The sequence below is a fragment of the Tripterygium wilfordii genome, chromosome 15 (genome assembly GCF_013401445.1).
Source record: "Tripterygium wilfordii isolate XIE 37 chromosome 15, ASM1340144v1, whole genome shotgun sequence".
Lineage (NCBI taxonomy): Eukaryota > Viridiplantae > Streptophyta > Magnoliopsida > Celastrales > Celastraceae > Tripterygium > Tripterygium wilfordii.
The window spans coordinates 2986593-2997173 of NC_052246.1; the positions used below are offsets into that span (position 1 = coordinate 2986593).

The 10581-nt window shown below is 37.7% G+C and overlaps 2 protein-coding genes and 1 pseudogene across 2 annotated transcripts; 2 read left to right on the plus strand and 1 right to left on the minus strand.

The window, feature by feature from the left end:
- Window positions 1–289: 289 nt before the first annotated feature.
- Window positions 290–2025, minus strand: LOC120017302 (annotated as a pseudogene).
- A 2692-nt stretch (window positions 2026–4717) lies between these two features.
- LOC120017303 (aluminum-activated malate transporter 10-like) lies at window positions 4718–6615 on the plus strand. Its single transcript, XM_038870482.1, has 6 exons — window positions 4718–5063; window positions 5166–5306; window positions 5401–5673; window positions 5744–5862; window positions 5961–6104; window positions 6193–6615. Exons 1-6 carry the CDS (start codon window positions 4718–4720, stop codon window positions 6613–6615), a joined length of 1446 nt encoding a protein of 481 aa, XP_038726410.1.
- Window positions 6616–7638: 1023 nt separating this feature from the next.
- On the plus strand, window positions 7639–10501 carry LOC120016734 (zinc finger HIT domain-containing protein 2). Its single transcript, XM_038869643.1, has 5 exons — window positions 7639–7780; window positions 7909–7981; window positions 8078–8255; window positions 9183–9224; window positions 9486–10501. The coding sequence occupies exons 1-5, from the start codon at window positions 7701–7703 to the stop codon at window positions 10364–10366; spliced, it is 1254 nt and encodes a 417-aa protein (XP_038725571.1). The 5' UTR covers window positions 7639–7700; the 3' UTR covers window positions 10367–10501.
- The last annotated feature ends 80 nt before the right edge of the window (window positions 10502–10581 follow it).

Consider the following 10581-nt stretch of genomic DNA (forward strand, 5'->3'; position numbering starts at 1 on the left):
TCTCTATGCTGTAAAATGATACTGTAGCACTGACAGGATAGGGAAACTGCTGCCAGTGCTCTAAGAGACCCCATCTCGCCTTCCCCAACTAAAATTCAATGGAAGTAAACTTCTCAGTACATACTAAAGACAGGTGTATGTATGTATCCACAACGTAATGGGAAAATGGAATTCCTTTCTCAGTTTAAAGAGATGTACAGAGATTCATTAACCCGGTGGATTGGAAGGCAAAAATTATGAAAACTATATATAGATTGCTGTAAACTGAACTGGAGATCCTTTTCATGGTTCAGTGATCGGCATTTATTCCGAATATCCGGACCTTGTGCATGTTTGGGAACTTGGCAACCACCAGCACAAATACTGCCAGTGTGTTAAAGAAGAGCATAGGGTGTTGATAATCTGTTGTGTGTGAGGTTATCAAATACCTGCCAGTGAAAGAGAGAGAGAAGAATTTTGTTAAGAGGTGTGATAATTAGAGAGATGCATCAATCTGAACAATCAATTATGCATTTTCATTCCTTAAAAAATCTTGTAGAAAACACTTTGCTTGCTGATGATTTAAGTCCACCCAGGAAAGTTCAGATTAAATTCTACTAAGCAGATGCTTTCAGACATGCACTCATACATAATATTACAAGTACTTATGATGGCTTCGATAAAAGGAGAAGTAAATACAGCAAAGTTGGAGCAACTGTTTTCAAACGTCACACTCCAGTGACTACAGCGGATGCAAGTAAATGCTTGTCATGCACCCTGGAAAATGGACATGCTAAATGCAGTTTAGTTTACAAGGCCGTTGTCAAAAGGATTCTCTCCTGGGTGTATATACCTGTGTGTGCATGGATGTAAGTATAGTAGACCATTAAGTGTATTTTTAAGTATAGTAGACTCATATCACCAAAAGTAAGATACTTAAACAGCACAACAGGCACAAGTGTCAAAAACTTTCTATTGCGTGTGAGTTGCTTGCCATTTTCAATTTGTTCCCACCAAGTCAGCCCATTGTAGATACCTTGGTCATCAGCAAAGGGAGTTCCTTTCTTCCGATGAATTAGAAATGGTACGTAACCTGAGGTTGTAAGTAACTTAAACTGAAAGCAGACATTTGAGAGAGTCGAAAGTAGACTGAATGCAGATTAATTCTTTCTTCCGGCCACATCATGCATTGCTATCTTGGATAAAGAATGAAAAAGAAGTAACAAAAACAACAACGAACTGCTACGTTCCTTCTCGCATCTTATATAATAGTTTACATTGGAAAGACATTGGCTGCAAAAATGTCAAGAAAAAATGACCAAGGACAATCAAGTTTCAATAGCTCTCACTTTGAAGATAACACAACTGAATTTTCGTATTAGTTTGGTAGCATAGTCGGAGCAGCTGCCGAGACACAACACGAAGATATACAAAATTACAATGGATCGTCACCGACAATACCATCCAATCAAGTAATAATACAACAACCACTTCATATTTCTAAATCAAAGGCAGCCAGTGGGATCATATTACAAGTTTACAACTCGAAAGGGTATTGTTCGGTCTGGACTTAAAGACCGCGCGATTTTATCCTTTAAAAATCGGTCACCTCTGCTATAACTTGTTCATAACCTGAAACTGATAAAACCATTTAGTCATAGCCTAACACTTGCTTGCTCTTGGCCTCTTCTTATTGTTTCGTACTCTTACTATGCACAGTAATAAAAGATGTGGTTCACATATTGGCTATTGCGCGCTGACATTTATTTAGATGACTTACAAGACTCTTCAAACAAAGCCCGCCGGAGTATTAGCCGAGCTCATCAAGACACACGAGAATCTTGAGCCAAGCCCGTAGGCTCAAGAGAGCCATGGTCGAGCCCAACAAGTACATGGCCAGAGTTGTCTACAAAGGCCCTTGAGAGCCAAGTCATGAACAGGCCCACGACCTAAACTCTATTGACAACTAGACTCACGAGAGTCTTAATCGAGCTCAATGAGACCCACGAGAGTCTTGAGCGATGCCCATAGGCCCACGAGAGCCATGGTCGAGCCCAATAGATCCACGACTTGAACTATCTATCCTGTAAGGGCTCAAAGCTCACATTGTTGAGAAACTCATTCATAGTCTCATGGCCCAATCAAAGCTCAAGAATTGCCAGCTTAGACATCACATGCCAATCACGTGACCAAGGACTCCTATGAATACATGAGGTTCCGGCCTCATTAAAGGATCTCCTTAGAGAGAGTCAATTCAACAGTACGCGTTGGCTCCAAAACCATATTAAATTATCATTCAACCAAATAAACTAACCTATTGAGTGAGTGTAGATATTTATTCATTGAAAACACACAACTCCAACAATGTGAACCAGACTTTTGTTTTAGATTTCTTTCTGTTGTTTACATGCATGATACAGAGAGAGAGACAGCAAGCAATGGAGACAATAAACTTGCAGTGTCATAGCCAATTACTCATAAACTATAAATTAATCAATGTGGTTAACGAATCTTAATACATTCAATTGTCAACATCAGAGTTTTGAATATGTGACACAAACTTTGATAGTTGAATTAGCCTTTCACGTTAGTGGATCTGGAGATAAGTGCTCTTCCCATTCAAGTAGAGATCATCAAGGACCACACGCCATACATACATACATATATATATATATATAAATGACGACACTATATAAATAGTCTCATTCAGTACCTAATTTGTACCTTATATAAAGAATGCCACATAATCCAGATGAAGTTTTATAAAACCCAGAAGCTGAAACTATTTGTTGGTTCTGAAAGCATGGCCAAACCCACTTACTGTATTTTTCTATATATATGATCAGATTACAATTTATATACTAAAAACCTCCAAGTCCCCATATTGGAGAGCCCACTCACTAGTTTGAAGACCTAAGCAATGAATTTCTATATTTAGAAAAAAAAAATCAGGTCTCTTTTTGAATGTTTATATAGTAATGGAATTTACAATTACTGTCTATAAGGGATTTGCAACTTGCAAGTAATAAAGATTGGGGACCAATTGACCACTTTAGTAGTTGAATTACAGAGAGGAATGTTGAGAAAACCCCTACATATTAAAATAAATATCTAATGAACATGTTATAAACTCATGAGTTTCCTTAACTTCGTAAGACGTGTTTTAAAACCACGAGTCCCGAAAGCTCTGTGATGAATTGTGATTTGAATTTAGATTTGGGAAATCGGACAATATATTATAATTGATGATCAAGTTTGAGCAAGAGAGTCCATCGATTTTTCCTAGTAAGCAACATTGATGAATTATTGTAACAATTTATTTACGGGATTGTAGAGTGATAGCTTATCATGATGTTTGATTAATGGACGGAGGAGCTTCATTTGAAGATTTGTCCATTTTTCAAGAAGGTCGGTCAACTTGAAATCCAATAGAATCTATTGAAAAATTAGGTCAGAGACTAGTTAATCTCCAACTTATCTCACTAGAAAGAAAACCTTCAATATATGTATATTTATATTTCACTTAGGTCATGCATGGCAGCATGGAGTCCCCACCTCACAAGATATTTTAAGAAAATAATTTTAACAATTTGTTTTGGAAAAAAATTAGCTAAGCGTGTGTGTAAATATATAGATGGCATGACATATTCACAAAGGCAGTGACCACTAACGTTAGAAATAAATTTAAAAAATTAGATAAATATGCAAATAGATATTAATTAAAATGCTTTATCTTAATTTGGTGCTCATCCGATGAAAGACAGGATCAAAGAGGAATCTGATTAAAGATCCACTTAGGGGCAAAAAAAAAATATAGGATACTTCAGCAATACCTCTTTTCGTGACCTAAAGTTGTATGCCAGCAACAGTTTGGCTTTTGATTTTATGACACATTACCTCATGCTTCTTCTAATTACGTTTGGTTTTAATTAGGTCACTAGAGAATATAACAATTTCCCTCTTTAGAAATAGTTTTTTCAAGAAAATACTACTTTTTAAAATATATATATATATATATATATACACACATTAAGAAGAATTATGAAGTTTTAGCATAGATAAACCTCGGGATTTGGATAGCTCCATTCTCTCTACATAATTGGTAAGTCGATGAGTGTAAATGTGGAGAGTTGAAAATCGAGTTTCTCAATTGAAAGAATTCATCACCAGTTAACTCAACCACTTGAGGTGGCTTATAAATACGAGGATTGGGGCTTGAGATTCGTATCATCTATATGCTACCTTTTGTTTTAATTCATATTTTGGGTTTTAATTTTTTTAAAAAAAGCAACCACAACGATCAGTAGTGCAGTTCTTAAAACAAAAGGTCTATATGTTTCCAAAAATAAGAACAGAATCTGTATAATGAAAGTTGACATTTTTCACATTCTTTTTGGAAGTTCAATGATCTAGATTATGTATTATGTATAATCTTGAGGGTGAGTTGTTTCCAAAATTTTAGCAAGCAATGAACTGCAGTTTACATGATGTAAACAAAAGAAAAGAAGATATGATGTTAGGCACCCATGACACATGCCAACCAACCCAGAAAACTTTAAAGAAAGAAAACAAAAGAAAATGACACTCTAGGATCACCAATGCCACTACAAATTCCATATTAAATTCTTCCAACTTTTGTATCTCTTAACAGACAGGGCCTTTATATATATATATGTGTGTGTACTTCAATAGACACAACATTGCATTGCATATTAGCATGGCCTTGGAAGTTAAGAAGATGGAACAAAAGCAGCAACCAAATGGTGAATTGGAATGGAGAATAAATTTGGGAGATGGATCATCATCAAAGACGTTGGTTCCAGAGGCAGGGATTACCAGAAGAGCCTGGCAAGGCCTGAAGGGTCTCATTGAATCATTTTTGGTGAAGAAAGTATGGAGATTCTTGAAGAAAGCATGGGATTTAGGTGTTGATGACCCTAGAATATTCTTTCATTGCCTTAAAGTTGGGATTGCTCTCTCTATTGTCTCACTGTTTTACTATATGAGGCCATTGTATGATGGCTTTGGAGGGAATGCTATGTGGGCTGTTATGACAGTCGTGGTGGTGTTTGAAAACAATGTGGGTAAGTATTGATCTTTCATCTTCCATGGGAATTTTATTTGAAATGGGTATTGGAATTTGAAGTTTTAACTGAATTTATTTCTGAACAACAATGATTTTACAGGAGCATCAGTATGCAAATGTTTGAACAGAATATGTGGGACTTCTCTTGCTGGTTCTCTAGCATTTTGTGTACATTATTTGGCTAGCAAATCAGGACACAAATTCGAGCCGTTCATCGTTGGAACGTCAGTTTTCTTACTAGGTACTTAATCATACAACTTTCCATTGGACTTCTCATTGTGGCATTACAACAAACAGAACTCAAACTCAATATTGTCTCACGTTTTTGTTTTCAGCTTCTGTTGCAACTTTCTCAAGATTTATACCATCCGTGAAAGCCCGGTTCGACTATGGAGCTATGATCTTCATCCTCACCTTCAGCTTGGTTTCACTATCAGGTTATCGAGTCGATGAATTGCTGGATATGGCACATGAAAGGATATCAACAATCATAGTTGGAACTTCCTTGTGCATCCTTGTGAGCATGTTGATTTGCCCCATCTGGGCCGGTGGGGAACTCCATGCTCTAATCAATCGTAACATGGACAAACTTGCCAATTCATTAGAGGGTAAGCCCTTAATGTTTTAATCACACAAACTGCAGTGTATGATAAAGTATTAACTTCTCTGCAACTGCAGGTTGCACTGGTGAGTTCTTTAAAAGCAATGGAGGACTAGGTGAGAGTAACAAAGAATCCAATGAAAAATTGCTAGGCTTCAAGTGTATTCTGGCTTCAAAGGCCAATGAAGAAACTATGGTATGTTGTTATACATTACAGAATTGACCAAAACCTTTTTTTGTAAGCAACTCTTAATATAGAACATTTGATTGAAGTGGGAATTGGCATTGTTTTAGGCCAAATTTGCTTTGTGGGAGCCTGCTCATGGTCAGTTCAACTACAAGCATCCATGGAAACAATACCTCAAAATCGGAGCATCGATTCGAAGCTGTGCTTATTGTCTAGAGGCCCTTAATGCCTGCATCAATTCAGACCATAAGGTAATCAAGTCATACCAGATTAACCAAATAAATTTATTTTTTAAGCTCAATATGGTGTTAATGGAGCATTGAATGTGTGATTAAACAGATTCCAGAGTCCATAATGAAGCATGTGAGTGATACTTGCTTAAGAGTGAGCTCTAATGCTTCAAGTGTCATTAGAGAATTAGCAGAAACAATAAAGACCATGAAGAGATCATCAACCATAGATGTCCTGGTTGGAGAAATGAATAGTTCAGTACAAGAGCTTCAAGAGGATTTAAAGTCACTACCTCAAAATGAAACTCCTATCATTGATATGATTCCGGTATTAACCTGTGTTTCTTTACTGATCGAAATCGCTAATCGGGTTGAAGCCATTGTTGATGCTGTCAAAGAACTCTCAAAGTTGGCTGATTTTGGATTCAGAGACCAGGATAAATCAAATCAAAATCAGTCTAAGAGTGATGGGAATATTATGCAAGAGAAGAGAAGAGTGGAAGAAACCATGATGGCCCTTCAGAGGGTCTGAGTTTTATAGTTTGCTATTCTCTTGCCTTCTTGGTTGAACTATATCATCAAAAAACAGCCCAAACAAAATGATGTACAAACATAAACATTACCATTGACAGAATCAGAATAAAAGTTGGTCAGTTTTTTTTTTTTTTTTTCTCTCTCTCTCTCTCGGAAACAAATTTATTGTGAAGGAGGGATTGCATCATGGGGGATCTGAGCCCATAAAACACCAAAGATCCAACATTTCTAAAACATGATTGGGAATGCAACCGGTCCATTGGACCTTTGCGGCCCATTTTGCAAAATCATGGGCCAAACTATTGATCCACCCGACTTTTATTTGCACATATAGAGCAAAAGCCCCACCATGTCGTCTTTACGCGAAGACTTTCTTTCTTTCTTTTTCAATTCATTTCATGTCTTCCATCAAATATTGTTGCTATGGGGTCCCGAAGCACAGGGGATTTTATAGGCTAGTGTCATTTGGGTGGTCTATAGATTTTTGTTGCTCTCCACTGTGCTTTCGGACTAATCGGTTTCATGTTACGTCAATTTGAATTTGCTAGCTTTGTTCAATTTTGACCTTGTAATGCAATTTCATTCTATGCTCCAATCGCTTCTATGTTACACCAGAGATTCTATGGATACAAGCTATTTAATGCCTCAAACTCTCCTTTTTTTGGATTTTGGACCGCGATGGTTGTTTTTGTCTTGATCTATTTGCTGATCTGTGAATTTATCAATTGAGAATTTCACTTTCATTACAATTTACAACAAGGAAAAACCGAACATGCAAATAATGTAAATTTGTAGTGCTCAAAGTCAAGGACAAGGGTTTAGCTTTATCCCAACTTTGATTGACATTTAGCCCGGCCCAAGTCTGGGCCTCGCTCTAAGTTAAGGAAATAAGCCCAATGAGCTCGTCAGACCCAAGACGGTCTCTCGAGACGATAACCCAAATTCTCTCGGCCCACGTTTGTCCTCCGTCTAAGTTATAAGCCCAACGAGCCCGTCCCCAAAACGGTCTTCATCACAAGACCTAAACCGCCAAGAACAATCTAGGAATTTTCAAGGCTGGAGAAAAAGCTTAGTGCTTCTACGATGGCGGATTCGATACTTACCTCTGAAAGACCTTCCAGTTCCTCTACACTGAATCCTCCTTCCCGTATCATCTGTCATGTGTACGTTCTGAACTTCTATACTTCAATCTCAGTCTGAATTTGTTGCAACTACTGCTTTATTGTCATTATTTTTTTTTGTTTTCGGATGATGAATCTAGATTTAAAGAAGCTTGCTTATCTTCGTTCAGGTGCCAGAAGCAATTTTCTCAGTATACTTGTCCACGATGCAATTCTCGGTATTGCACCCTCCAGTGCTACAAGGTAATGCTAATTTTCTTGTTGTAGTTTATTCTTTCTTGCGATTAAATTTTCTTTTGCTTTTTAATTTTTTTTTTCGTTTGATGTTTCTGTTGACAGACTCACAGTCTTCGCTGTACTGAATCCTTCATGCGAGAAAATGTGGAGGAGGAGTTGCGACAAATGCAGCCTGATGATCAAACTAAGCGAAGAATGCTCGACATTTTGAAACGATTCCATTCGGAAGAGGAGACAGGCAGCATGGATGAGGAAGAGGGTGAGGGTGAGGAAGAGGGTGGTGAGTGTTTTACCCTTTTCTTTTCCTTTTAAGTTTGTTGTTATTTACTTAATGCGTTCTATTTGAGTAGTCCATGATTCTTTGTTTAAGAAGAATATTATAGATGACTCGTGAAAAAAAAAAAAAACTATCTGCTATCCCTGATGCATTGTTAGATAAACTTCTTGTAGTTTCATAGTTTAACGATGTTATATGCTTTTTTGAAGCACGTGGATTCGCTGTAGGCCTAGTGTTTTTGGATGTGAAGATTTATCCATTTGATGATTTCACATATCTAGTGCTGCGGTGCTAGATATTTTCAATATAGACATCAACATTCCTGTTCTGCTTACAATTTTCTGTGCCAAAAACCATTGTATCTTTCTCATGCTTGCTTTCCCTCATCAGGTCCACAATATTGGATTAATAAAATGGTGATGAGTAGGCTTTGGTGGACTATGGAACTGACAGCATTATTGCCCAAAAGGCTAGTCTAATTGTCTATGTATTAGTTAGTATAATAGTGTAAGCAAGAGAAGTCTATAGTCTAAGATTGGGTAGTAATTCTACTTGTTTTGACGTTATCTAGCGGTTGAGTTTATAGTTGGTCAGATAATCATTGAATTACAGGTGGTGACTCGCTATCTAAAGATATTTTTTTATGCTGCTCATGTTTAAAGATTCTCTAACATGATGCAGCACAGAAAATGTGTAGAATGAAGTAGTTCATGTTATGTACACCTGTTTACATGCATAAATGCTATAAAGTTTGTCCTGGAATGGAAATACATTTCAAATTAAGTATGTTACAGATTCTTGCTCTTCTTTTCTTGTATGGTTTCTTCTCTGAAAGTGCAATGCATGCCCGCAATTTCTTTTGAAAAATAGGCTTGCGTGACCAATCGCATGAGAGGGGTACTTATTGGATTTTCTCTTATTTAATTTCAGATTCTACTCTGTCAGAGGAGATTATTCAAAAGATTTCGTCTGGTATGTTATTTTCTTCTTCTTCTTCTTTTTGTGAGTTATCAAGTGCCAGGCTTTACCTGTATTCAATTCCTTGAGTTCTGATTTCATATTTGCCATAGAAACGGTTCTTCATGTTCCTTAGGTTCTAGTTGGAGTGTGAAGATCAAGTACTTTGTCATATAGTGGTTTGACTGGTTTCTCTTCCTGGTCATGCGTTCTGTTGACTAACATTCTATATTACCTGAAGTTCGGCAGAACTTGATTCGACTTTGTCCTTGGCAGGAGGTCAGATCAGTTTTGATGATTTATCTGTCGAAGAGAAGAAAAGGTTCCAAAGAGCTATAGCGTCGGGAGAACTGAGTAAGATGATTGAGCCATGGGACCCTTGGTGGCTGAAGCCTTCTGCAAGAACAATATCTCTTAGCAAGGACGGCACTCAACTCGTCCAACCTCTTGCCAAACAGGAATCAATGCCATCCCCTCAAGATGATCTAGAAAATGACCAGTCAAGTGAGATTCCTCGTGGTCCAGAAACTCCACTTCCTCCAGTCAGCAGGGTCTGTTCTTCTGAGCCATCCCCCCTTCTAGCCATTCACTTAGTTGACATCATCTACAGCTATTGTTTCACACTTCGCCTATATAATGGAGACTGGCAATCGGATGCCTTAGGATCATCAATGGTGGTTTTGAGTGTGTCCTCTGTGCTAGGTCAAGGAAGGCAGCCAGAATCTGTGCTTGAAGCTCTGTCTCACTGCTTGGAGCAAACTTGCTCTTCAGCTTTTAAGCACATGGGTGGCTCGCAGTTTGCATTCGGTCTCATAGACGACGTAATTAGCCTTTTATCTCTAGGAGGTTGTGCTTTAATATGCTCACTTTGCGATCTTCAAAGGCTAATTCGGGCCGGGAAGAAAGAACTACAATCAGAGAAACCAAAGAAGTCGAGAAGTGGGGAAATCAAAAGCAAGCTTAAATTCGCTGAGAGGAAAATATATTTCATCGTGTGTTGGGTGCATGAACAACCAGGGGAAGCTTGGTCTTCGTTGGCTAACATCATAAGGGCAGAGAAAGCTTCTGCCATGGAATATAGTGGTGGTAAAAGCCCTGTGAAAATGGAGGAAAAACCACAAAGGAGGTGCAAGCTTGTGATTGAGGAGATGAAATAACTCCATTTTCAAACATTTTTGATCGATGTGATGAAAACATTTTATCCTTGTGTAAACTGGACGTGTAAATCTTCTTTATCTTAGTTTGTTTGGCTACTGCTGATTATGATCAATTCAATAGTCTTGCTTGAGATTTTTTTTTACAGTTTCTCACCAAACAGTGAAATTCTTGGCTTGGAAAGTGGAAATGGTTGAATACCAGATTAAGCCGTTCT

Excerpts from the sequence above, each read along its gene's own strand:
- LOC120016734 (XM_038869643.1), top strand. The coding sequence starts at position 7,701 with ATGGCGGATTCGATACTTACCTCTGAAAGACCTTCCAGTTCCTCTACA. Across the intron at positions 7,781-7,908 it reads TCCCGTATCATCTGTCATGT|GTGCCAGAAGCAATTTTCTC; the intron begins GTACGTTCTGAA and ends ATCTTCGTTCAG. Across the intron at positions 8,256-9,182 it reads TGAGGGTGAGGAAGAGGGTG|ATTCTACTCTGTCAGAGGAG; the intron begins GTGAGTGTTTTA and ends ATTTAATTTCAG.
- LOC120017303 (XM_038870482.1), top strand. The coding sequence starts at position 4,718 with ATGGAACAAAAGCAGCAACCAAATGGTGAATTGGAATGGAGAATAAAT. Across the intron at positions 5,307-5,400 it reads AACGTCAGTTTTCTTACTAG|CTTCTGTTGCAACTTTCTCA; the intron begins GTACTTAATCAT and ends TTTTGTTTTCAG. Across the intron at positions 5,863-5,960 it reads AGGCCAATGAAGAAACTATG|GCCAAATTTGCTTTGTGGGA; the intron begins GTATGTTGTTAT and ends GCATTGTTTTAG.